This window comes from Emys orbicularis, chromosome 23 (genome assembly GCF_028017835.1).
Source record: "Emys orbicularis isolate rEmyOrb1 chromosome 23, rEmyOrb1.hap1, whole genome shotgun sequence".
In the NCBI taxonomy this organism is placed as follows: Eukaryota; Metazoa; Chordata; order Testudines; family Emydidae; genus Emys; species Emys orbicularis.
Window position 1 is genome coordinate 3,098,018 of NC_088705.1, and position 25,859 is coordinate 3,123,876.

Below are 25,859 nucleotides of genomic sequence, written 5' to 3' on the forward strand. Positions count from 1 at the left end.
GGGGTGGCCTCTCCCGGGGCAGGGGGACGGAGTGGCCTCCTTTGATCTATAGGCAAGACATTCAGAGCTGAGCAGGTGACGGGGTCCGGGGGGTGATGACTGCCCAAATCCAGGCAGCAGCCAGCCCCCCCACCCCGGCGAGACCAGGCCTGTGCGCTGCCAGCATTCGCACTCTGGTCCTGCTAGGGCATCGCTAACTCCCCTGGCAGCCCCCAGGTGCCCCGTGCTGCCCATCACAAAGCCAGCATCCCCCAGAGGGTCAGCCCAGCGGGCCCCGCAGTGGGCCAAGGGCTGCGCCCCACCACAGCACTCAGGGGGCTGCGTGGCCCAGAGCTCCGCACAGTGCTTCCCCCGAGGGAGGGTCCAGTGAGCAGACGCAGCAGGAGATGAGCTGGAGGGGCTCTGGGCCTTCTCCCCACTCCCCGGGGCAGGGAGCTGGCCTCGGGGTGAACAGACACCAAGGGGAATCAATGGCCAGTGATTCTCTTGCAAGTTTAACGGCCCCAGCAGAGTTTGCAGAGCGAGGCCTCTGCACAGTGGATGTCACAGCGTGGCCGGCAGTTCCGCCAGTTCACTGCCCGGCCCAGCCGCTCCTGCTCCCTCGAGGGCAGGCATCTGCTTCATGCTCTCGATTTCCACCTGCAAAGGAGAGAGGAGTGGGAGCAAAGGGAACCAGGGCAAACTCCAGTCCCTCTCCCTGCGCTGCCCAGGCAGAGCGCCTGCCCGTCGCTCAGAACGGGCCCCCCTGAGCACTCGGTGGAGAGCAGCAAGGCACCCAGGCCCCAGGTTACCGATGGGAAAGCGCAGGAGGAGACAGGGTCACCGCGACCAAGAGTCGCTCTTCAGCCAGTGCCCATCCATGTGGCATCCGGGCACCACACAACAAACACTCAGTTACCCCCCCATCCACAGGCTCAGCTGTTAATCCTTCTAGATCCAACTCCAAGCGCCAGCTCCCGCTCTGACCCACACCCCGCCCCACGGGTGGAGGCCAGGGGGATTTCACTGACAGACATGCTGCTATCAGAGAACTCCCTGCAGCAGCAGCATGCGAGTTGGGGTTCGGGGGGGTAGCACCCCGATGACAAGCCTTGGGTTTGTGAGATCCCAGTGAGGGAGGGGCTGGGGCAACCCCCACCCCTGAATTTCCCATGCAGCACCGCATCCCCAGCGGCTCTCACCTGCAGCACCATACGCTTGGCCTGCTCCTCCTTGATTTCCATCTTGAGCTCCTCCATGTCCTTCCTGCAAAGGGCAGTGCACAGGGCTGGCAGGGGCTGGCTCTCTGGGGATCCGGGGGCTGGGGCTCAGGGCCAGAACCTCGGCCAGCTCCAAGAAGTCACCCCAGGCACATGGGCCCCAGGAGCACCCAGCTCTGCAGGCCGCTGCTTCTCGTGCAGGGCCTCCCATGAAGTTCAGCGCCAAACCTCGATCTCCCCAAGGCCAGGGGATGGCCCCCAGGGGCCACCTGATTGTGTACAAACAGGGCAGGCACTCAGACCTCATTCCCCCTCCAGCCACGGCGCCCTGGGCCGATTCACTGCTCTAGCGGGTCACACAGACACGACCGGCCCATGCTGCTCCGAGACGCTGGCCACAGGGCTCTCGGCCAGGGCTGGCACCAGGCCTGCCCCGCCCGGGGGTCACTGGCCCCGGATGGGACACTGCCCACTAGGGTAGACGTGCACACAGGCTGCCAGGCCAGGCCAGGGCTGAGGCTGCTGTAGGCAGTTGCCCCCAGGCCCCAGCCCAGGAGAGAGGCAGCTCCAAGCACGGGCTAGGAAGCAGAGTCTCGTGCTGTCCCCTGGGGATGGGGAATGCTGCATGCAGCAGGCGACTCTGGGTGCTCTGGCTGGCCGTCTCAGCCACTGGGGTCAGCCCCTGCCAGGACTCCAACAGCCCCCAGCTCCCCCACCCCCAGCCCCACTCACTGGTGCTGCACCCTCATCAGGTCCATCAGGATGCGCAGGGACCGGAGCTCGGCCAGCAGTTCCTCCAGGGACAGCTTCTCCTGCGCCTTGGGGGGGTCGCCCAGGCTCTCCGGGGGCTGCAGCTCCCTGGCCTGGACGCTGCTCTTGGCTGGGAGCAGAGGCCCCTTCACGTGCTGCAGGAGCAGAACCGATGGGAAACACTCCCAGCAGGGGCAGGGAAAGCTAGTCACTTTGCAACTGGGGAGTCCCACAGCTGGGCCCCCCCACCTAGCAGTCCCAGAGCTACGGGCACCGGGCGGGCGGTCCCCTGGGAAGAGCACCTCAGGGAACGCAGCAGGTCTCCAGCACCCACCTCCCCACTGGTGCTACCTGGCCCCCTCAGCTCACAGGCCAAGTGGATGCTCCTTGCCGGGCAGGGCCAGACACGTGCAAACCCTTGCCAGGTGCACGGAGCTGGCCCTGGCGCTGCCCATGCTGCAGCTTCTCCCCAGCTCTCGGAGCACCAGCCCAAGTGCCGGCTCCCCAGACGGGAGGGGAGGGGCCGGCTTGGGGTCAGCTCCCCTGACCTGAGCGCAGCACCAGGGAAGTGGCCCCCGCCTTGGCTGCCCCACACACTCGCTCCCGTCCCTGCCGTGACCCTGGCAGTGAGGCGGCACCCTGCTCTTCTGCTTCTCCTCCTCCCCCCCCCCCAGCACCCAGGTGCAGCACCCCTTCTCCCCCCTCACCCCTCCGGTTCCTCCTACGGGAGCTCCAGAGAGCTCTGGTGCTGCTGACCCATCCTGCAGGGCTCCCGGGGCAGAGCCTGGGACCCGCCCCTCCGGGAGCCCAGCCCCGGGGCACAGCAGGGCCAGGGCAGTAGCCTGCAGAGTGGCCGATACCAGGAGACGGTGACTCCTGCTGCCCACTGCGCCACTCTGCCGGCGTGTGGGGCTCCTAAGTGGGTTTATGGTGCTCTGCCTCTGCATGGGGTTGGGTCTACACCCTGCAGTCTACACTCGCTCGCTTCACCAGACCCTGCTCCCATGGGCCAAGCCTGGCACTGGCCCATTATTTCAGGTCCAAACGACCCAGCACCTTTAAAACCAGTTGGTGCCAAGGCCAGGGTCCCCGCCCCGGTGCCGAGCACGCGCCAGCCCGTTGGCTCAGAAGGAGCCCTGGGTGGAGGTGGGACACTGCGGTTCGGGGAGTGGTGCAGAGCAGTTAGAGCCACTCACCCTCCGGACACAAGGCAATTGCAGCAGAGAAGCGGTGGGCAGCAAATGCAGCACAAGGAGCGTGCCCACCCAGCCCAGCGAGTCCAACCCTTCCCCACCCACCCCCAGCGAGGGGCGCTGCCCAGGCACTCACCGGAGAGCTAGCGGGCGGCTGGCTGGGCGGCTTCCTGCCTGGCATTTTGGGACGGGTCGTGGTCGGGTGGCTCAGTTTGGCATTGGAGATCAGGACGGCATCAAAGCAATTTGCATCTGCAGAACCAAGAGGCACCAGCAGCCCCCTCTCCATCAGCCAACGTGCAGGGCAGGCCCTGAGCTCCAGGGGCTGGGGGAGGCCCTGGGCACAAGGCCTCCACCAGTTCCAAGCTGTGCTGTCAGGCTGAAGAGCTCTGCATCCAGACCGACCGCGCCCTGCCCGTGCACCCTCGGGCCGGGGCGACCCACACTCGGCAGCCAGGTGGCCCAAAGACCAGCCAGCAGGGCAGCCACAGAGCTCAACACCGAGCTCTTGGGAACGTCCGGGGCTGTAAGGGGACTGAGCTGCTCCCTGCCCTCCCAAGGCAGGTCCCCCTTTCTGCTCCGGAAGGGAGGGAGAGATTTGGGCAGCTGCAGCAGGGGACCGGCCGGCAGGACTCCTGGGTTCCACACCGCGTGGATTAGCTGGGCGAGCCGGCACCGGGAGGCCTGTTACATCGTGTGGGCTCCTCACACGCAAACAGCAGCAATGTCCTCACTTTCCTAGCCCAGGAGCAGCCCAGGCCAGAGCGGCGCCTGCCAGGGGTGCTCAGAACCTAGGGCAGGTGCCAGCCCTGCCCCAATGCCCTCAGTCCTGCCCGGGCAGAGACTCCTCCATCCGTGCAGGCTCCAGTCACAGCTACTGATGGGCAGCTCCCCCTCGGCCCAGGGCTCTGCTGCTGGACACCGGAGGGAGCGATGCTACTCGCCCGCCCAGTGAAGGAAGGGATCGGAACGTGCCAGGTGGCAACGGGCTTACCTGGGTCCTTGGGCTTGCTCTTCTCCGCACTGGCTGGGACACAGTTCGTCGAGGTGCAGGGGGGCCTAGCAACGGCAGACGTTCCTGCACATTAGGGGGCTGCAGCCCACAGAGCCCCTGCCCCCTCGTGCCTCTTCCCCACCTCCCCTTTGGCCACATGCTGGATCCACCCCACTCCTGTCACTTCCCTGCCCACCTGGGGGGCCAGGCAGGAGGGAGGGGCCTAACTCAGTTGCTCCGCCCCTTGCAGAAGTTTAACAGCCACATGCAAAGCCGGTGATGGCATTAGCAGTGCCAGAGGCAGGGGGCTGAGCCCAGATGGGAGGTGTCCGCCCCGAATACCAAGATTAACCCCTGGAAGGTTTGCGAGAAGAGGCCCCCACCCCACAAAGGGGTGTTAACACAGCGCTACATCCCCCCCCCCCCCCAGCCTGCAACAACCTTCCCCAGCAGCTAGAGCCAGCCTTCTGCACAAGGGAAGGGGGCAGGGGCCCCTCACCTGCCGGCAAGGCTGGAGGCCAGTTTGGTCTTGGCAGGGACGGGAGGGGCTGGAGCCGCTTTCTTGCTGGCAGGGAGGTTCATCTTGGGCAGGTCCATCTTCTTCTGCACCTTGGGCTCTGGGGGCAGAGGGAGGGGTGAGCAGCGGGAGACGGGCTGTTCCCCAGGACTTACCCTCCCAGCCCACGACTGGCCAGTGGCTGCAGCCAGGGTCCCAGGACAGTCCCCAGCCAGCAGACAAGGGCCCGCAGCCCGGGCCCCATCATGGCTGGGTCCCCCTCAGAGGCACATTCTTGGCCAGGGGAGTTTGCCCCAGGGGGCCATGGAAGTGTTGGTGTTATCCTGGTGTTTGAACGTTAGCCCTGGCCTGGGCCAGCCGCAACCAAGCGTTTCAGCCTCTGGGCCCGGCTGGGAGATTGGCAGCCTGCTGCGGTGACACCTCTGCACGCCCCACGGAGCCGCACATGGCAGGAAACGCTGCCTGCTGCGCTCGCCTCTTCCCCTGGCTGGCCTCAGGGGCCAAACCCGCCCGGAGCCAGGCCAGGGCACGGACCGAAGCAGGAGGGGGCAGGCGGGCTACAGCCTAATGTAGGAAGCAGATGGCGGCCAGCTGCAGCCCTAGCCCTGCCCTTCCCCTCAGCTCCCCAGGGATCCTGAGCAGCCTCCCTGGGCCGAGGGGAGGGAAAGCTACGGCCTGTCGCCCACGGGGAAGGGGGCAGACCCGGCTGAGGTATCAGGACTAGCCCCTCACACCCCACCTCTACCAGCCGGCTCTAGGGTGACCAGATGCCCCGATTTTATAGGGACTGTTCCGATTTTTGGGTCTTTCTTATATAGGCTCCTATTACCCCCCACCCCGTCCCAATTTTTCACACTTGCTGTCTGGTCACACTAGCCGGCTCCTTGTTAGCCAGCTGGATGCCCACGGCACATGCCCTCAGGGGGAGCAGCCCAGCAGTGCAGGTGGGTAGTTACCCATACACCCCGCTACCAGGATGGAGACTTGGCACTTCCCCCAGTGCCCATGGCCAGCCCGGCCCAGTGGGCAGCCCCATGCCCTCATGTACCTTTGGGTTCGTGTGTGGGCCGCAGCTCCGCTTTGATGGCACTGGAGACTTTCTTCTCCGGCCTGAAGACTGGCAGAGAGGAGCAAGAGGAAGAGTGACGCGCTGGCCGACTCGGGTGGGGGGCGGGATGCTCCTCCCCGGCACCGTCCCTGCTCCCTCAGCCCCAGTAGCCCCCAGCCCCGTCTGCCCCAGGCCCTTCTTTGGGGGGACACCAGGGCCCTGTGAGGGCAGCCAGCCCTGCTCCCTCCCACGCTGGGCCCGGCTCCATCCACCCGGGAGTCTCGCCGCCCCTCAGGGGCCATCACCTGCAGCTGGGCCTGAGCTGGGGTGACACCGGGCCCCCTGGGTTGGGTGCATCTCAGCAGACACCCCAGGGAGGTCGATGGGGTTTTGCTTACACCACAGACTCCCCCTGGCTGCCCAGGGGAGAGGAGAACCCGGCCCTGCCCAGGCCCGGCGAGGGGAGCAGAGGTGCTCGCTCAGGGTTGTCAGAAGCACCCGGGAGGCGAGCAAGTCAGCAGCCTGGGGCTGACACCCACGCAGCCCAGCCTGGTGCATCCGGGGAGCTACAGCAGCACCCAGCACCCATGTGTGAATGCGCACGAGGGTGTGTGTGTGAGAACACTCACGGTGGCCCGAGCTGCCCCTTTGGACAGAGCTTAGAGCAGGGCTTTTGGCTGGCTTCACGCTGGCTTGGACTCTGCCTGCACTGCCAGCCTCACTGCCCCTGTGCCAAGGGGCACCAGGAGGGGGAGCTGGGCACTGTCCCTCGGGGTGCTCACAGCAGCTGGGATCTCAGAGCCCAGGGTGCCCCCAAAATACACCCAGAGTCTGACCCCCACGGTGGGATGAGCTCAGAGTCGGCCCATCCCCCAGACAGCTCTGAGCACCTCCCCACCGCAGCTACAAACCCTGCTCCGCTCGCTGTCACATGCAGCCCACGTTCCCCAGCCAAAGGTGGTTGGTGCCTGCAGTCTGCACTTCCTCTGCCGGCTGCTGCACCAGCACAGTCCCTGCCCCCCCCCCCACTAGTTCCTCAGGCCCGTGTCGAGATGGGCCCCCCACTGCAGGGCACGCGGCCCTCCGGCCGACAGCCTCTACCCCAGCCGCCTCCCTCCCGCCCCGGCGCCGCATCCATGCGGAGGGCCCAGGCGGGAAGCCAGCCCCAGCCCCTCCCCAGAGCTCTGGGCAGCTGGGCCCTGGGAACAGGTTATACCACATAACACCAAGGCAGCTCCGCCCCACCGCAGCCCTGCTAGCTCTCACCGGAGCAGCGCTGACCCCAGCTCTGAGCCCTGCCTCTGCTAAACCAAGCCCTGACCCCTGAGGGTTCACACAAACCAAAGCCACCCACTGATTTCGTCCCTTTGCCAAGCCCCGAGGCTGGGGCGCCCACCCCACAGCACCCACGCCCCACCCCACAGCACCCAGGCCTCCTGCCTGGGCCCCACGCAGGAGCTTGTGCCACAAGGGCAGGGGTGGGCGCGAGCCCCTCCAGGCAGACCCAAGGGGAGAGCCCTGGTGATAGAAGCTCTGCCCACCCTGGGGCCAGAACCATCCCAGGTGGCAGTGGGTTCAGTCTGCCACTTCTCAACAGATGCCAGCCTGGGGCTGGCCAGCCCCCCCGCACCTCCCAGGGGACACTGAGTGGGGCTTGGGGGGGAGGGGGTGCTGAAAGCTGAAAGACGACAACACTTCAGGAGCCTACAAAGCCCCTGGCCCAGCAAGAGCCTCCATGACGCAGACTGCCAGGGCCACTGAATCCAGCCCCGACCCCCCCGCCCAGCCCTGGGGTGCAGCTGCTGTGTTCCCCACCCCAGGATGGCTCCTGTACACCCAGCACGTTGGGATCCTCCAGGGTGCTAGAGCGGGAGGGCCCAGGGTTGGTACAGCGAGCGATCGCTCATAGGAGGGACCGCTCCCCTCCATACCACTCTGCACCATGCGCATGCCATAGACAGCACAGAAAGCAGAGGGGACGTGGGTACCTGCCACCCCAGCCACGCACGGGGCCTTCACAAGCTGTTTGCGGGGTTGGGGGGGCCTGGGCCCAGGCTCCGGACTCCAGCCGTCAGCTACACTCACCGGCCGTCAGCAGGGACCTGCCCGCAGCGCCCCAGAGCTCTGCTCCAAGCCAGGATGCTGCTCAGCCCCTGTGCCCTGGGCACGTGACGCAGAGGAAACTAGCACCTCGCGGGAAAGGAAGTCACAGATGCAGAGCACCCAGGGCTTTGCCTGGCTCTGCAGCTCAGGAGCCTCTGCCATCACCTCAGCCCTGCCAGCTCCCCCGCTCGCTGCCTGGCAGCGCTACCCAGAAGCCAGCCCGCCTAGCAGGGGGAGTCTTGGTGACCCTGCAGCACGGGCCATGCACAGACTGCTCGGAGCTGCGCTTGGACCCACAGCTGCTCTGTTGATGAGCCCACGTCCAGCCCAGCCTCCGGGGCTGGCAGGACCCCCAAGCAACCATGCAACAGCACCGGGCGGGGAGCCAGGCAGCGCCAGCCCACGGCCTCCATCGGGTCTGCTTCACCAGGGAGGGGCTCGCAGCCAGGCCCCCCCGTCAGCTCCGACCCTCCCGCCGTGGGCTCCTTACTTACTCGACTCCTGGCTCCGCGAGGGCACCACCGCCTTAATCTGCAACAGAGCAGAGCCCGATGAGCAGGAGGGGCACATCCTGCGGCGGCTCCTGGCCATTCTTTGCCCCGTGTTCAGAGCGTCCCGGAGCCGGGCGAGGCCAGCACCGCACAGGGCAGGACGAGGGGCCATCGGCGTCCCTGCAGCTGGGAAGGATTCTCTCTCCCCCCACCCCAGCTCACCCCCAGCCAGACGCGTCCCGGGCTCTTCCCTTTCAGCAGCTCCAGGGACCGGTGCTGCCCGGGGCAAGCCGCCGGTGGAGGTGAGCCCAGCAGCGGAGCAGGAGCCGGGTACCGGGCTAGGAGGGCAGAACTGAGCTATTTACTACTACAATTGCAAGCTTGCCATGCGGATTTCCTCGTCCAGCCCCAGAGCCTGCGTGCCCAGCCGGCCCCGGCCCAGGGAAGGAGAGGGACTTCTGGCCCCTGCCCGCATTCCCTGGCCCCTGCCCGCGGCTCTCACCAGCTGAGCTAAGGGACGGGCATGGACCACCCTTGGGTGTTCCCTCGGGGTCACTGCGCCACCTGCTGGGGGAACCCAGAACGCTGCCGTTCCCTCCCCCACTGCAATGGGGCCAGGAGCCATTTGCCCAAGTGACTGGCTGCTCCCGGTGTCAGAGCCCCTGCCCCGAGGCCTGCGCCCCCCGCCCCACACAGGGCTGCTCGCTGGGCCCCCCACGCCAGCCAGCCCGAGGCAGGGGGGCCCAACCCCGGCACTCACCTTTGGCACCAGGGGCTGCAGCAGGATCACAAAGTTATCAGGGAAGAGGCCTCTCTTGCCACCACATTCCCCTTCCCACCAGCCCTCATCTTCCGTCTCCTGCAAGGCAAGCAGGGAGTGCCCAGCTCACGATCCCCCCGCACGGCCCAGCACCGCGGCCATGGGCTCAGACATCGCGGAGCACAGGGGGTGAACACCAGGCCAAAGCCCAAGGGGGTGGCACCCACTCCAACCTGCCCTGCTCCCCCATGGCACCCAGCACGGCCAGCAGAGCCCCCCCGGGGCCAGACGCCTTGAGCAGGAGGGGCTCAGAGGGACCCAAACGCCCTGGCTCCAGCAGGTCCCTGGCATCAGGGACACGGCTGGGAGGGGCAGTGAAAGAAAGGCACTGTGGGGCCGTTGTGTTGCCCACAGCTCCCTCCATGCAGGGAGGGGATCACAGCCCTGTGCCCCACGGGGATGGTGCATTGCTGGGGGCCCCTTCAGGGCACGACAGCTGGCACTGGAACCTTCCCCCAGAAGCTGCAGCCAGCGGTGCTGACGGGACCGGCACCGAGAGCAGCTCAGCTGGGCTCCCGGAGCCGGGAAGCCAGCCGGGGGATCTGGAGCCCCTCCGAGACAGGATGGGGTGTCGAGGGAACAGAGCGCAGTGGAGATGTGGGGCTGAGACCCAGAGACTCACGCCCTCCAGTACCAGGCTCCACCATTTGGGGTTCCCCATCTGGTTGGTGGAGCAAAGGGGCCAGGGCTGTTGGCTCTGTGTCCCCTGTATCATGCCCAGAGGCCACAGTGATGGGCCAATGACACACTAATGAGCTGCTCCCTGGCTGGGGGGCAGGCAGCTGCGAGGGGGCTGGCTTCCCCACCAGTGAGATGGCAGATCAGCACCCCCGCAGGGGGTTCACAGCTTGCCCTGGCAGCCCCCCCACCGTCCCCAGCTCCCACCTTGCAGAGAACCAAAACGACATCTCCTCTCTTCAGCTGCAGCTCGTCCTGGAGCTCCGGCTCGTAGTCGAACATGGCCTTGCAGTACTCGGCCTCGCAGTCTGGGCGGGAGGGGAGGGAAGGGACTCAGAGGAAAGCCCCACAGGGTCACCAGTGGGGGGCGCTGTGCTGCTCACAGGGAAAGATCTCCTCCCCCCCCCCCCGGTGAGATCTAGGAACCAGCCCAGTGAACCCAGCCAGTGCCTTGCACTTGCAGAAGCAGGGCAGGAATCAGACCCTGCTCGAGTGGGGGCGGGGAAGGGTCCATGCTCCTGCCCTGTAGATGCTGCATGAGCCAGCGGGAGCACAGGCCTGGGGGCCTGGACCCAGATCCCAGCCCCACCACTGCCTAGGTCAGAGGCCCTGGGGCAAGCGGCTCCCCTGGGCTGGGGGGATCCGTCCTGCCCTGGGGCAGTGGCTGGGAATCGCTCCTTGAGGACTGTTGGGGGCATGGTTCTCCCTTCCCATCCACTACAGCCCCAGGGCTGGCCCCTCCCCAGCTAGGGCCCCACAGGGGACACGGCTACTCAGCAGAGGCAGCAGGCTCCATGGGGCGGGGGAGCGCAGGCAGGCCTCACTCACACGGCTGCAGGGGCTGGCTTGGCGGGGGGCTCTGGGCTGCGGGGATGGGCTTCTCCAACTTCTTGGGGGGCTCTGGCTGTGGAGGAGACACAAGGCTCGTTAGCGCTCAGGGAGTGGGTGTCTCAGGAGGGAGTGCGTACTCAGAGCACCGAGCTTCCACACCCCCACAAGCACCCCAGAATGGGGGCAGACACTGTCAGAGTGTGGGGGAGTCAGGGCCCTGCACCCCCCCACTTCCTGCGATTCACCGTGACTCTCAGCCAGCCAGTAAAACAGAAGGTTTATTAGACGACAGGAACACCATCCCAAGCAGAGCGTGTAGGTACAACCAGGACCCCTCAGCCAGGTCCCTCTGGGGGGGCAAGGATCTTAGACCCCAGACTTGGGGTTCCCTGCCTCTTCCCAGCCAGCCCAAAACTGAAAACCAAAAACCCCTCCAGCAGGCTCTCCCCCGCCTTCTCTCCTCCTCTCCCTTTGTCCAGTTTCCCAGGCAAAGGTGTCGACTCGCCCCACCTCCCCTTCCTGGCTCAGGTTACAGGCTCAGGTACCGTCCCCCACCTAAAGTCACCCCCTGCTCTCCCATCCCCCACGCAGACAGACAGTCCCAGTAAAACTAACCGACATTCGCAGGTCAATCCACCCCGCTCCCTACTGCGTCACACACTCCCACCGACCCCCCTCCTAGAGCAGGACCAACCTGGGCCCACGTGAGCCTGGGGTAGCCAGCAGTGCCTCGAAGGGCCTGGGCAAGCGCCCACCAGCTCCAGCCCAACCGGCCACCCCTGGGTGGGGCTTTATGGCCTGGGCCCAGGAGCAGCCAGACAGGTTCACCTGCTGGGTCAGGCCACCAGCTAGCCAGTCTCCGGGGCTGCTCTGGGGAGGGCGGGGGCGGAAGGTGAATCCCAGGACTGTCCCTCCCCCCGTCCCTCTGCCCACAGTGCCAGGGGCTGCCCAACCCAAACACTCACCTTCTCTGCCTCCTTTATGATGAAGGTCTCATCAGTCAGCTTCGGCCTCTGCTTCCCAGCCCCATTCTTCAGGAGGGGCTCTGGGGCCACCAGCCCTGCACACACCATGGGGGGAGCGGGTTATCTCAGGGCACCTGGGATGGGACAGCCCCTCTGGGGGGCACAGACGCTGCTCTGACCCAGAGCGCCAGCAACCTGCCAGCTCTCAGGGCTCGGGGGCCCTGCCCGACCCCCCCACCCCCGCTGGTGGGGACGCAGCACTGGGGGAGCTCATGCTTTGCGCCTTGGGGTCTTCCCAGATCAGCCCCCCCACATGCCACAGGCTGCTGCAGCCTGGGGTCTCTCCTGGGGGGAGGATCAAGGCAGCGGAAGAGAAGGGAGCCAGGCCCAGCTACCCAGCCCCATTGCCGCTCCCCGCTCCCTCCTACCTGGGGGCAGCCTGTCCAGCTCCTGGACGAAGTTGGAGGGGAAAGCACCAACCTGGCCGTTCTTCCTGCCCAGCCACCAGCCATCCTCGATCTGCCGGGGAAGAGAACGGCTCAGAGCTGAGCCCCACCAGCCGCTGACCCAGTGCGCCCAGAGCATCTCCAGCAGCTGGGCTTGGACAGTGCCACTGTACCCACCCCGGCCAGCCCCCCACTATGGCATTTTCCTTGGGCATAGGGAGGCAGCCCGGGTGTCCCAGCCAAACCCCAGCCTCCCGAAAGCGCTGCCTGCAACGTCCATTAGACACAGACTGCCTCTCCTCCCCTGGTCCTGACCCACAGTGTTGCTGTGTGCCGTTACGCCACGGCCAGACCCCACCCCAGACATGGCTGCTCATTTCAATGCCAGGCGACACAGCCCTTGTAGCTTGAACAGGAGATCCAGAGGGGCTAGAATGGGGCTAGGCTGCCCCTCCTGAGGTCTCCCATCGCCTGCCCAGCTCCCCACCTGCTTGGCCTTCCCATGCCCCTCCCAACGCAGACATTAGAGCAGACTTCGGGGCACTTGCCTGCCCCTGGCTCCTGCTGCACGGAGGGGTGGGAGCTGTGCACACTTCTCCCGTGGAGTTGGGAAGCAGATCTTGCCCTGCCCGCTTGGCCTCGCTGCTACCCTCATGGCACAGAGGGGAGGGGAGGCTGGAATGGGGCAGGCTTTGGCAGCACAGAGTCTGGCCTTGGCCCTCTGCTGCTGGACCGTAGCTAACTGAAGCCTGGTCCCTGCTCCCGCTGGGCTCTGGCCTAAAGAGTCCCCGCCCAGCAGTGCCTGCAGACAGCACCGCGACCCAGGCACAGGCATACCACAGGTGCCAGGGGCTGGAAACAACCCTCCAGCCACCTCCCACTGCTCCCTGCCCCCCAGGAAGGAACAATGCACCTGCACCCCAGCCGCCCCCAACAGCCATTCCCAGGCACATGGGCCTTGGTCTCCGTTCCCAGGCTCCGGCAGGTGCCCCCCAGCCCTGCTCACCTCCTGCAGGATCTGCACCAGCTCCCCGGCCTTCAGCTGCAGCTCATCCGCCTTCTCCGGTGTATAGCTGAAGTTCACCTTGCACCAGCGCTGCCCTTGCACCGGCGGCTTCTTCGCTGGCGTGGGAACAGCATGAGACACACATCACTCAGGGAGGGGAGGCTGGGGGATGGGCTGCACCGTGCCTGCTGGGGGAAGAGCTCAGAGACTATACCCCACCCCTTGGTCTGATGCACTAGGGGCTTCACGGCTCAACTTATAAGGAGCCCCCAGACTTTGCCTGCACTGGGATTCCCCCAATCCTCTGACTGCCCCACTGCAAACCCTGGTAACCCCAGGAACGGGGCTGACTCCCAGCAGCGTGTCAAACCAGCCCTTCTCCCCCGGACGCTGCCCCCCTGCGCTCCACAATGTCAGCTCTCACTAAACAGTCAGGGCTCCAGACCTTACAGGTTTTCAAGCTTTCCTTCACCCCTATAACAAGTGGGAAGCGAGGCAGCCAGCCTGCCTGAGTCTGCAGACAGCCAGAAATGAGAACTCAGAGGTGGAGAACTGCCCTGTGCAACTAGAAGGGAGGTTGACTCTGAAACCTAATGAGGGCATTTCTGGTCTCAGCCCTGATAAGCATTTCACTGCTGATCAAAGCAGAGGACAAAGAAGGGTGATGGTGTGGTGATTGGGAACCTCGTTTGCTGCTTTGTGGGGATGGAGCTTGGTTTGTAGGTGGAGCTTAGGAGACTTCCACCCCCCACCCTAGTTCAAGCTCTCTGCCCACCCTCTGGAGCTCAAGCCCTGCCTCCCGACAGGAGATGGCTCGGTCCACGGTGCGCTGCTTTGCTAGTGTAGGGCAAGCGCCTCCCGGGCCAGTCTCGCTGGAGGGAGGCCAGGCTGTGGGGTGGGAGAAGGAGAGAAGTGCCAGTGTCTGGCATGGCCAGGCCCAACTCGCTCCCCCTACACACTGCCCCCACCCCCCAGGCAGACCCTCTCAGCTCAACACCCCTTGCGGCTCAGCCGGCAAACACAGAGCCTTCGGGGGTAAGAGGCAGGAAGCCCATTTCCCACCTCCCCCCAGCAGGAAACCTGGCTGCCTCCCTACTGCTGGAAGAGCCCCCACCCCCCTCCCTCTCACAGCCTGCCCCAAACCCCCATGGGCTCCACGCTGCCCCCCACACTGGTTCCTGGCCCAAGCAGGGGACTGAGGCCTTGGCAGGGGGTCCTGGCACACTGCAGTGGCAGGGCAGGAAGAACGGAGCAGCAGCAGCCCCCAAGTCAGGAGACAGCCACACCCCCCAGCATGGTGCTCCCTAGTGGCTCCCCCTCCTGCCCCCAGCCCCAGGAGGTGGTTCAGCCAGCGGGTCCTGAGCCGACAGCAGCAGGCGCAGGCCTGGGCCCTTACGGGGAAGGCAGCCGACGCGCCCCACAGCTGAGGCAGCACCGCAGGGAGCCCAGGCAGGGCAGAGGTCAGTGGCATGGCGCCTTCCCTCCCCAGCCCTAGTGCAGCAGAGATGCTGCCGCCCCACCAGACTCATTGTGATCTGCTGGGTTCCCATTGGGTTGGAGAACAGGCCCATTGTGTAGGTCAGCCAATCAGAGGCCAGCGTGTCAATAACAGGTTTGCCTGGCAGGTGGTGAAAATGCCACAGCTGGGCCCTGTGCAGAGCCACAGGTTGATGAGCGAAGGGTCCCGAGCTGACAGCTGCCACCATGGCACAGAGCCCTATGGGGACCAGGTGGGGGCCCCACCCCAGCTCTGGGGAAGGGAGTGGTCTTTGGCCGGCAGGACAGAGGGAGCAGGGGTCTTGTCCCCCAGGGCTCAGCGCACGCAGTTGTGGGGGTGGGGGGAGAGAGAGGAGGAGATACGGTCAGGGCACCTGGGAGCGCCAGCTGCGGGACCCGGCTGGCCAAGGCACAGAGACTGGGGATGCCGCTCGCCTCCAGCAGGATGAGGAGCCGGTGAGTCTGGGACGGGCGGGTGACGCTGCACCAGTGAAAAGGGCAGTGCTACGCCCACACTCTGCCTGCTGGCCGCAGGCATGGGAGAGCCACCAGCATTGCCAACAGCTCAACCGAGCCCCCCCAGCCGAAGCACCTAGGGACCCTGGAGCCTCCTTGCAGAGATGGCAATAGAACCCAGGAGTCCTGGCACCCAGCCCCCACCTCTCCAGCTACCGGCCCATTTTCAGGTGCGTCTCCACGCCAATCTCAAACCCTGAGTCCTCAGCTTCTCCTTCCCCCCCGGTTACTCTGGCACCCACCACTTGCACGCCCACCCGACGGTTCGTGCCCCAGCATCCCGCGAGTGAGGGAGCCTGGAAACCGTGCTCTTTACACTGGTGTCCCAGGCCCTGGGTCTCTGGCACGCCCTGCCCGAGGGGCCCCGCCAGCGCACGGCGCCAGCCACTCACCAAAGCGGGTCGAGCGGGGGCACCTCCGACCTCCGTCAGCCATGAGAGATGCTGGGATTTCCTGGGGCAGACAGAGCACAGGCAGGGTAAGGAGCCGACGTGCTGGGCCGGGGGATGTGAAACCCGCTGCAGCTTGTCGCCCCTCGGAAGTGAAACTCCTGCAGCCACAGGGACGGAGCAACCTTGGAGATCTGCTCCCAGGTAATGGCGGAAGCTCAGGGGTCACGAGGTGCCTGGCTCAGATGGAGGGGGAGGGTAGCACCAGCCCCAAGGGCCAGCCTGGGGCACACTGCAGAGGCACTGGGGGCACTTGGGTGGGTCTATTGCACCCCCCACTGGTTAGTGTCTAGGGCGGCCCAGACATCTTAGAGGAAGGGCTCCCCAGAAGTTAACCCTTCCCTCTCGCTAGTCCTCGCTGGCCTGCCACACAACGAGTGGCGCCCCCAGCCCAGGACACAGAGCATGGGCCCCACTGGACAGATAGACATGTGGGGGACACAGGGGCAAAGCAGGAATAGAACCCAGGTGTCCTGACTCCCAGCCCTGGGCCTGAGTCGCAGAAGAGAAAAAGAAAACACCAGGATCGCCAGCCACGAACACCCCATATCTGCAGAAAGCAGCCAGTGCAGGGGGGACCCAGCCCCACCCCAGGCAGGGCCAATACCAGCATCAGCCCTTGCTCATTTCCAGGTGCACCCCACTGGGATTATCCAGAGAGGAAAAGCCACAGAAGGCCCCGCCCAAAGGAAGGGGGGGTTCAATGCTGCTCCTGAGGCAACCTCTAGCCATGGGCTGCAGAAGGAGCCAGCTCCCACTAGCTCACCCGTCTTGCACAACAGCCCCCACCCACAGCAACCATCTGGGCAGTAGGGAAAGCAGCTGCCTGTCCTGCTTATATAGGTGACTTGGGAGGGTGTGTCCCAGGGACCCCGCCCCTTTGCCCTGCCCCCCAGAGCGGCCCAGGGGAATGCTGGGACACTGGAGGAGCTGGGGCCTGTTTTGCACGGCATGATTTGCAGCTGCACACTGATTGCTCAGCACCCCCGAACATCAGGCCGTAGGTGGCTCTGGAGTCCTGCAGGTGTGTGTCGACGTGCACACCTTCCAGATGGCTGCAGGGCGTGGGCGTGCGCACCTGTGGGGGTGGATGCACACGGTCTCCCGCCCAGGTCAGGTTTGCTTTGGGAAGCTGCCAAGCCACCTCCAAAGCCCGGCCCACCAGGCTGTGTGGGTAAGTCAGGCAAGAAGTGGATACAGCCGTGGGATGGGCCCCGTGCTGTGGGCAGGAGCATGTGGAAGATGGTCCCGTGCCCCGGGCAGGGCAGGGGAAGTGCTCCCGCTTCTGCGTGGCAGCGTGTCCGTCCGTAACCCGACAGGATCCCCCGCCCCCCTCACCTGCACAAACTGCCGGGGGAAGAGCCCCGTCTTGCCAGCCAGCTCCCCCTGCAGCCACCCCTCCTCCGGGCCCGACTCCACCTTCTGCACGATGTCCCCCGCTTTCAGCTGCAGCTCATCGTCCCGCTGCCCAGCAAAATCCACCAGAACCAGGACCTCCCCTAGCACCGGGAGAGAGTGAGGCTGAGAGGGGGGTTCTGTGCGGCACCCGTGGGGGCAGGAGCGGAGCTTCCTGAACCAGGCTGGGCCAGTGCAGGAGCCTGACCCTATGAGCTGCCCTCAGTTTGCCCAGCCTGGTGCAAGGGCGCAGGGCCTGCAGCCATCTCTCTGTGCTGCCCATGGGGGCGCGAGCGTCAGGGCTGGAGCTCACCTGGATGGTGCCTCCCCCCCTCGGTTAGATTGTGAGCCCGTTGGGGCCGGGACTGGCTGTGTCTGGGCAGCACCTGCCAGTGGGGCCCTGGGCACTTCTACAGCCAACAGTTACGCTAGCGGGGGCTGGCGCGCAGGTGCTCAGTGGGGCAGGGCCTTGAGCCGCCGAGTAACGCCAAGGGCCTGGCGGTGCAGGTGGGGACAACTCACGCGGGCCCCAGAGGGGAGGGGGGCGGCGCGGTCCCCGGGTCCCAAAGCAGGTGACGCACTCCCCAGGCCCCAGAGGGGAGGGGTGACGTGCTCCCCGGGCAGGGGGGAGTAGCATGGTGCCCGGGCCCCAGGGGGGATGGGGGGCAGCACGGTCTCTGGGCCCCAGAGCGGGAGGAGGTGATGCACTACCCAGGCCCCAGGGGGGAGGGGGGGGGGTGCATTGCCCGGGCCCCAGAGGGGAGGAGGCGGCGTGGTGCCTGGGCCCCAGGGGGATGGAGGGCGGCGCAGTCCCCGGGCCCCAAAGGGGAGGGGGCGGCACGGTCCCTGGGCCCCAGAGGGGAGGAGGTGATGTGGTCTCTGGGCCCCGGGGGTGTGTGTGTGCACTCCCCAGGCTTGGAGGCTACTGAGCATTTGGGAGCAGGCGCCTGGCTTCTCCCCTCTCAGCGTGTGGACGGGGAGTGAGCTCTAGGAGCCAGCCCTGCAGGGGGTCCCTACACAAGCCAAAGCTTTCAGCTCAGGGAGCTGGCTAGCCCCAGTGACACACGGGCGTGGGATCAGAGGCCCCGCCGCTGAAGGGGCCGCTCAGCCGAGGCCCAGCCCCGAGCCCGTATAATTCAGTGTCACTCCACGGCGTCACGGGCAGCCTGGCTCGCTCCCGTCTGTCCTGAACAAGGGTTACGGTGACATCCATGGATTGCCGAGTGTCTGTGGGGTGAGGTGGGCAGCGCCCAATGTCCCCAGGTACGTCTCCTGTCTCCCACCCCTGACCAGATGGGCCCCACGAACCCCGCCCTGGGCGAACCAGCCCCAGCGCCCCGGGCTACGTACCCATGGTGGTTCCCGCAGCCTCCTGCTACAGAGCGTGTTGGCAGGCTCCAGCGCGGAGCAGGGAGAAGCGACTCGTGGAGCTGGGAGGGGAATGCCAGTTATGACAAGCCTGGCGTAGGGGCCGGGCTCCGGGAGGCAAACAGGCGAGGCCGGTTCTGATAAGTGCAGTGACGGGGCTTTTTACAGCCTGGAGGAGCCGGGGCCACGGGAACTGGGAGAAAGGCAGCAGCACGGCCGGACTGGCTCTGCCAGAGCTGCAGGCCAGGCAGCAGGACCGGGGCCTTGCCCCACTCTCCAGGGTCCCAGCCCAGGCTGCAGCCGTGACTGGCAGAAGCCTCCGGCATGCAGGACGGGCTAAACGGCCCCGGGAAGGAAGCCCAGACACCACAGCAAGAAGGCGAGGGACAGGGGCTCCCAGCCAGGCCAGGTGTGTGGGGATCGGGGGGTTCGGGGGAGCAGCAGGGAAGTGTCCAATGTTGCCCTGTGCCTCCCAGGCCTAGACACGGAGCAGAGCCACCATGCGCCCCTGAGCTCAGCCCCAGCTTAGAGGGGAAAGGGACTTGCCCAGGGTGGCACAGAGCAGGGAACAGAACCCAGGAGACCCTGGCTCTAACCCCGCAGCCCCTCTCCACTGTGCTGGCTACTGCCCCAGCACCTCTGCATCTGCTAGGTGCAAAGAGACGCCCCAGCAGGGCCTGACAGGCCCCAGCCCCCAAAGCAGCCTCTGGGTGAGCGTTAGAGCAGCCCAGAGCCGTGGCTGGGAGGAGCCCGTTAGATCTGGCTCCGGCTGTGGCAGACATGGCCCAGCCGCTGTGCGGGGATCCCAGCATGCTGTGTTCCAGGCAGGCAGGGGCCCACTGAGTCAGGGCGCAGTGCTCTGCTCTGTGCGGGTTAACAGCACCCATCACCGGGCCACTGGAGCTGTGGTGGGCTGCCCCCCAGGGCTGTTCGAGAAGGGCAGCCTGCCTGACTGGCTCTGGAGCACAGCCCGGAGCCCCTTCTTGCTTCTCCCATTGGGGTCCAGCCATGGCACGGGTGTCATTCCCCCAATGGCTCTGGCGGCAGCGTCCAAGGGGCAGTTTGTCCAACCGCACGGGGTGTATTTTGTGAAAAGTCCCTGGGCAGGGCGAGGTGGGAGGGGCCAGAGCCATGGATAGCATGTGAGGAAATACGCTCCATGGCTGTGGCTGGCTGGAGCCAGGGAAGGGCGGAGGAGGTGCGCTGACAGGGCAGGACTTAGGGGCTCTGTCTTGGAAACAACTTGAGGACTTCAGCTGACACCGCCCGCTGTCACCAGGCAAGCTAGTGATGAGTCTCTCTCCTTCCTGCTGTGCTGGGGCAGGGAGCCCTGCTGAACCCGTGCACTGAGAGCTCACTCGGGCTAGTCCGGAGGCTGCAGTCAGAGAGTTTGATCCAATACATCGGGACTACAGGGGCATCCGGAAGGAATCTGCTGCACCCGTGTCTCCGCCTGGGGAGGGAACAGCCCCGCCAGCCAGGTTGGTTGTGCACTGGTGGAAGGCGCTCGGCTCGTGGGAAGGAGCGCGCTGTAAGAACCTCTCCAGCTGCAGGGCTGGGCTCAGCTGCCTAACTGGTTAGCAGGCATGTGACCTCGGGCTAAGGTGAGAGTGTTTCAGGCCCGGCGCCTGCAGCCTCATGGAGCAGGGCTGGGGTTTGTCCCCGAGCAAGAGCTGCTCCCCCCCACCCCCCGAGTCCTGCCAAGAGCCCAGAAGGGACCTACTGCAGGGGGGCCCTGACGGAGGTCACTGGCGAGAGCCGCCAGGGATGTCTGCTTTGCTCCTGCATCAGCAGCCCAAAACCTCCCACTTCCTGTCCCTCTGCCATCTCCCTTGGAAATGGAGTCTGGGGGGGAGATGAGAATACTCCACTTGCCTCTAGATCTCTGCTGCCCATTTAGGCACCGAAAGAAGTGCCCAGATCTTCAGATGAGCCCAGCCCCTTGGGTGCTGAGCCTTTGGATTGTCCCTCGAGGGGGCACGTGGCTGACAGTCAGGGGCTGCTGCTCACACAGCGCCGAGCTGGGACTTTGGGATGTGTAGCCCTTGGCTCTACTCTGTGGTTTAGTCTGAAAAGCCTCCGTGGGGCATCAGCCCCCTCACAATCGCAGAGGGCTGGGGCCAGGCCAGGCACACTCACGCACCATGTCACCTCTGAGCCACTGTTGTCAGGGCTAGTAACATTGATTCATTTATTTTTGTTGGTTTGTTTTTTAAAGAAACTTTAACTATATGAGCCCATCCCCCCTCTGCGTTTATTTCCCCACCACGTGGTTCCTCGAGTCTGGGGTGGGAATTTCTGGAGACGATGGGGCAGGAAGCACCCACCCATGAGCAAAGGAGACATTTGCTTTGGATACGAGTAGCAGAGCGAACAGCAAAGGCTGGAAGGAAATACAGGAAAATAAACAGCACCTGATGAGACACATCCCTGGGTTGATTAAACCTCAGTCTGGCAAAGGGACAAGGAACGGGAGAGCTCCTTCTCCACCATCTCTGCACCCTGCCTAACACCTGCATCTTACCCCATTTGCGTGACCTATGGGACAAGTGGTAGAGGAGGGGTTGGTCCCCTCCTCCCCCCAAGATCACCTAATCGCCTTCCACACTGTCTTTGGGAAGTTCCAAGAGGTCGGCTCAGACACAGAACCCTCTCCCCACAGGCAGGTGCCTCGGACTGATGATTCAGAATTGACCCAGCCTTTGCAATTGACCCGTGCTGCTGTCTCAGGGGACACGGCCCATTGGCTGCAGGTTGAAACTACAGAGCTTGTACCTTCACGCTGCTCTTCAGCAACTCTGGATTACTCAGGTTGAGCCCTCTCCCCCACTGGCTGCATACACGTGGGTAAGTAATCTAGGTCTGTGCAGTCGTGGGCCCTATGCTCCTCTCCAGAGCTTTGGCCACTGGCCTGTCCTAATGTGAATCCTCCTTATCTATCTGTCAGAGGCACAGCGGGAAGCAACACTGCAGGCAAGAGCAGGGATATTCCAGAATTACCAAAGAGTCATTAGCCTCTAGCCCTAATGCTCCCTCTATGGGCTGTAAGCAGATAAGCAGAGCAATTCATTCCAGTTCTCCCCCAACTTCACTGCCCTGGCTCCCCTCGGGGCTGCTATCGCTACGGACATGCTGGACACTACCTGGCACAGAGCAGCGTATTCACTGATTGCAGGGGGACGTCGGACCAGGAGTGGCAGCAACTGACTTCAACTGTGAGAAGATCCAGGAGGCAGTTTCACTTGGCGATTCCCCATTTACAATTGCACCTTGAGAGCTTTCAGTTAACCAGCTTTTGACCCATTTTTCTGCTTCAGTTTTTCCCAGCTGAGTTGGCTCAATTGTTTTCAGCTTTGTGAAATTGGCCCTTTAAAGCACCAAGAGAGAGAGAGAGTGTGTGTGTGTGTATATATATATATATATATATATTATTCTGTTTGCACAGAAAGGTAATTTGATAGTTGTACATTAGGTTTCTGGCACCTTCCTCTGAAGCAGCTGGTACTGGCCAGCTGCAGTAAGAGGACACTGGGCCAATAGCTGATCTGGGATGAAAATTGATACTTTCCTATTTAGGTGTTACAATACCCAGGTTCTGTGAGGTGACAGGTTTCAGATCTGGGTTTTGTGAGCACATTTAACAGCTTTTTACATGACTGCACCCCATATTTGGGGGGGAGTTAACCACATTTTCATGTTTAAATATGTAACTTTCAGAGAGTTACAGTTCTAAGTTAACCACGAGTACTGCTGTTGAGCACACCTATCGCCACACCCCTCTGGTTCAAGTACCAAGGAGCTAGTGACATCAGTGAGACAATATTTCAACTTTGACACCAGTGAAATGGAATTACCAATTCATTCTCTGCCAGTTTATGGAGCTGTTTGTTTTATTGATGGCAAACTGGATTGGTGACTAGGGTGACCAGATGTCCCATTTTATAGGGACAGTCCCGATTTTGGGGTCTTTTTCTTATATAGGCTCCTATTACCCCCCACTCCCTGTCCCGATTTTTCACATTTGCTGTCTGGTCACCCTATTGGTGACTGTGGGGACCAATTATAGCTTCAGTCTCTCTCTACTGAGGAAGCTCATTTTTGGAGCACGCTGGTGAGTGGTTTCTTCTCCACGTCCCCCAGTCATAAGCATCTCTCACCAGACTCACAATACTCTGAGTACCCTTTAAAGCTACTGAGCTTTTTACTACTCCTAGCAAGTCAAAGAGAAAAGCTTTTCAGCCTGAAAAGGAAGCCGTTGGACTTTTACACTCCTCAGCCTGCAGCTCTAATACCCTCATCACTCCAATAAAACCCAGGAGACAAGAACTGGACTGGTGAGATGCTGCTGCAAACGCTAAAAAGATGGTGCAGATAGAAACTAGCTGACAGGTGACGATGGGTGTAGTAGACACTCCCTCTGGATGCATACACTGATATTCTAACATCAAAGTGTTAGTGGAGCTGCCCTCCCAGTGCCATGTGATCCAGAATGGGCAAGAACCATATTTCAAGAAAAAGCAGGGTGCATGCGGTTCGCTACAACAGTACCTGCCAGTGCTGCTCCCACCCTAAAGCAAGAAAACCTGCCCCAGTTCTTAAGAATTTCATTTGCTTAAGAAACCAAGTCTTTGCGAGAGAGGCGGCTTGTTTTGTGTGAAAGTCAGCAGCGTCCTGGCCAGGACTGTGCAGTGAACAATTCCCAGTGGGCAAATCCATAATCATTTAGGCAAAGGCATATTTTAACTGATCACCATTAAGGAAAAGTGTAGCACTCAAGGTACAAATAACCACTTAGTGCCTGATTACTGTATCTGTACTGTACAATCTATGGGATAAATAATCCCTTACTAGATGTGTTACTATAGTACTACACCAAAGTAACATCTGAAATAATATAGGCAACAGTGAGTGCATGGAGAAGGCTTGTATTCCTCAGAGCAGGCCTCGATTCTACACTATAGAATGAAATAATGAACACGGTCAATTTACTTGTCTCTCTCTAAGTACAGCCCTCCACACCTAGCTAACCATGTGGCCTAGGAACTTCTTGTTCTGTACTTTAATTAAATCTGGAGTTAAGTGCAGTCAGTGCAAACAGTTGAACAATGGAGACAACCACAAAAGCATCAGCTCAGAATTCCCTCCCCCACTTTGCGTCACTATGGTTGATTCCAGTTTCTCTCTTCCAGATCAGTCAGCAGTTTTTAAAGCCTCCATTTCCAACAAGTAACATCAATTGCCCTATGATTCTACCCTGTTGCTGCACACAGCATTTACTACTTTTGGCTTCCCCTCTCCACTTGGAAGGCAAAGGTCTGGTGCAAGGGGCGGCCCCGTACTCAGCATGAGAAACAAACTGGAGTTACACCTACGGCTTATTTTATTGTATTTTTATTTGCATGAGGAGTTGAAACAAACTTTAGGGGTTTACTAAACAGGAACTGTTCAAGTCAAACAAACTATAGTTAGCAGGTGATGGGGGGGGGAGGGGGGCACAGCAATCCTGGGGAAGGCAGAGATGGAGGGGGGAAGAGGCTGATGTCTTTTTACATGTGCACACACTAAACCTGTGCATGAATATGCCTCTCCTCCCTACACGCTCACCGACCACAGAGCTATTTGCTAAACCTCTTCAGAACATTGTAAATGTCAAGCTGAAGGTAAATGAAACCACAACTTTCCTTAGCCAGCACAGGAGGGATTTGCTTTTTTGTTTTAGAAAAAGATTAATAAAAATATTGAAAAAATTCTTCTCCTTTTATATATTTTAACCTAGTAGAATTCAGCAGTTGCTTAGAAAACTATGTTACCCTGGAAAGAACATTCAAGTTCACAACCAGCTGCAAAGAGGATACACACAATGCCTACAAGCAGCGTGGGATTCCAGCACACAAGGACCAGGTCTAGCGGCATACACACTAAAATGGGTGAAGAGCAGGGGGCATTTTTGCCATGCTAACTATAACTTTCAGCATAAAAGAAAAAAATAAGGTGGTTTTAAAAAGGCTCTAAACTCAACTGATACATACAAAAATTAGTTTTTAAAAATAATCATAGCAGTTTGGTCCCAACTCCAAGTTAACATTTAGATGTTTATTCACGTGCTTGTTTTCTTATAAGAACCAAAAATAGTTTCCAAAATTAGCCATCTTTAATTGGTGTTACTACATACGCAAAGGCCTAAAATAAGTAGAATATGAATTTAAAAAACAAAATACACAAGAGGGGAGAAAAATAAGCAGGTGAGTTAATCCCCACCTTTATCATCTCAAATTATAAGAGAAACAAAAAATGTCAAGATACTGGGTTAAGCTGGGCACAAATTGAAATCCACACCGTCTTCAAAGACTGTTGCCAAAAAAATATCTGACCATCTAATAAGGTCACAAACAAGAGACAAAATTTAGGATCACACTCGATATTGGACCTTATTCAGTCCAGCAAGTAAAGTCTTTGGGAAGAAAGATATACTCCAAGAGTGGATCCGAATGTAAGTGATCAGTCCCAGTCCACATGTACGGAGGCTGAATTTTAAAAATGCAGTTAACTTAAGATAATTTCAAAGCTCCTCGGCAGAGCTCTGTTCAGCAATTCAGCATTACCCTGGCAGAGACTCCAACACTGCCTTGCCGGATCCTCTTCCTCCTTGCCAGGGCGCTCAGGGACATGCAGACTCCCTGGCTAGTCAGCAGCTGACTGTAGGTTGTCCTTTTCCTCTCGATTCTCCGTTCCACTTTCATCATCCTCAATTTCTCCCTCTTCTCCACTAAATTTGTCGTGGGCCCACTTGGGGCTAGTGCTCGATTTTCTGAACATGAAACGACCTCTCCCTCGGGGGAAGGAACCCCGGCCTCGACCTCTGTTCCCCCACTTCTCACCACCTTCACCCTCCCGGTCATCGTGCTGCACAGGAAAGAAATCAGCCAGGTCAGACGACACTCACAAATCACTTTCATCAATAAAAACGTAAATAGGCACAATATCATCCCCTAAAATAACCCCGACTTAAGCTGTGCAATACTGCAACACAAATCAGATCCCCGTATTGTTTAGGCAACGTGTGTCAAGTCGGATGAATAGTGAATTCAGTACATAAAAGGAGTACAAGTACATGTTTGTGTTTGAGAGTAGCAGCCCCACTGGTTGAGGCTGGAAGGGCACTGCTCACTAACCATGCTTTACTTTCCCCTCTGCTTTTGGGCATGTGTGTTTCTTTTTCTGGCACAAAGCTTTTAGCAGTTTTCAGGACCAGGTAGGACACTGGGGGCCCCAACACACTCCAGACTCAATGGACCTGCAGCTGAATCTGTGCTTACAGCTAGGAAGTTATTTTATGGAGGATTTTACATGCAGTTATGTTTGTCCCACCCAACTAACTCTTCTGAACAGCTTCGCGCCCATTTTCAGATGCTCTTTCAACTGCGTATGTCATGTTTACAACACATTTTTTAAAATGCTTGGGAACATTTTGCATAAGAGAAAGATGCTATTGGGACAGCTCATTTTGATTAGGTTTATGGACTGGTTACATGACCCGGAATATTGTATCTAGGAGAGTGAAGTAGAGACCAACACAATATATAATAAAGATTA

The 25,859-nt window shown here is 61.3% G+C and overlaps 2 protein-coding genes across 5 annotated transcripts in view; both read right to left on the minus strand.

Annotated features, from left to right (window-relative positions):
• Positions 1–543: 543 nt before the first annotated feature.
• Positions 544–17,164, minus strand: SH3D21 (SH3 domain containing 21). The gene is given in 17 exon segments (XM_065421517.1): positions 544–639; positions 1,182–1,245; positions 1,932–2,104; positions 3,279–3,394; positions 4,137–4,201; positions 4,636–4,753; positions 5,702–5,770; positions 8,299–8,335; positions 9,056–9,154; positions 10,001–10,101; positions 10,622–10,697; positions 11,590–11,684; positions 12,018–12,108; positions 13,042–13,157; positions 15,447–15,507; positions 16,842–17,027; positions 17,030–17,164. Coding segments are annotated over 17 exon segments (1,698 nt in total).
• A 6,550-nt stretch (positions 17,165–23,714) lies between these two features.
• THRAP3 (thyroid hormone receptor associated protein 3) overlaps positions 23,715–25,859 on the minus strand; it is a 67,285-nt gene continuing 65,140 nt past the window's right edge. For all 4 annotated transcript variants that reach the window (XM_065421885.1, XM_065421884.1, XM_065421882.1 and 1 more), the window contains one exon: positions 23,715–25,169. In XM_065421885.1, the coding sequence (XP_065277957.1) occupies positions 24,948–25,169 (222 nt within the window). In that variant the 3' untranslated portion in view covers positions 23,715–24,947. The remainder of the gene's footprint in view (positions 25,170–25,859) is intronic.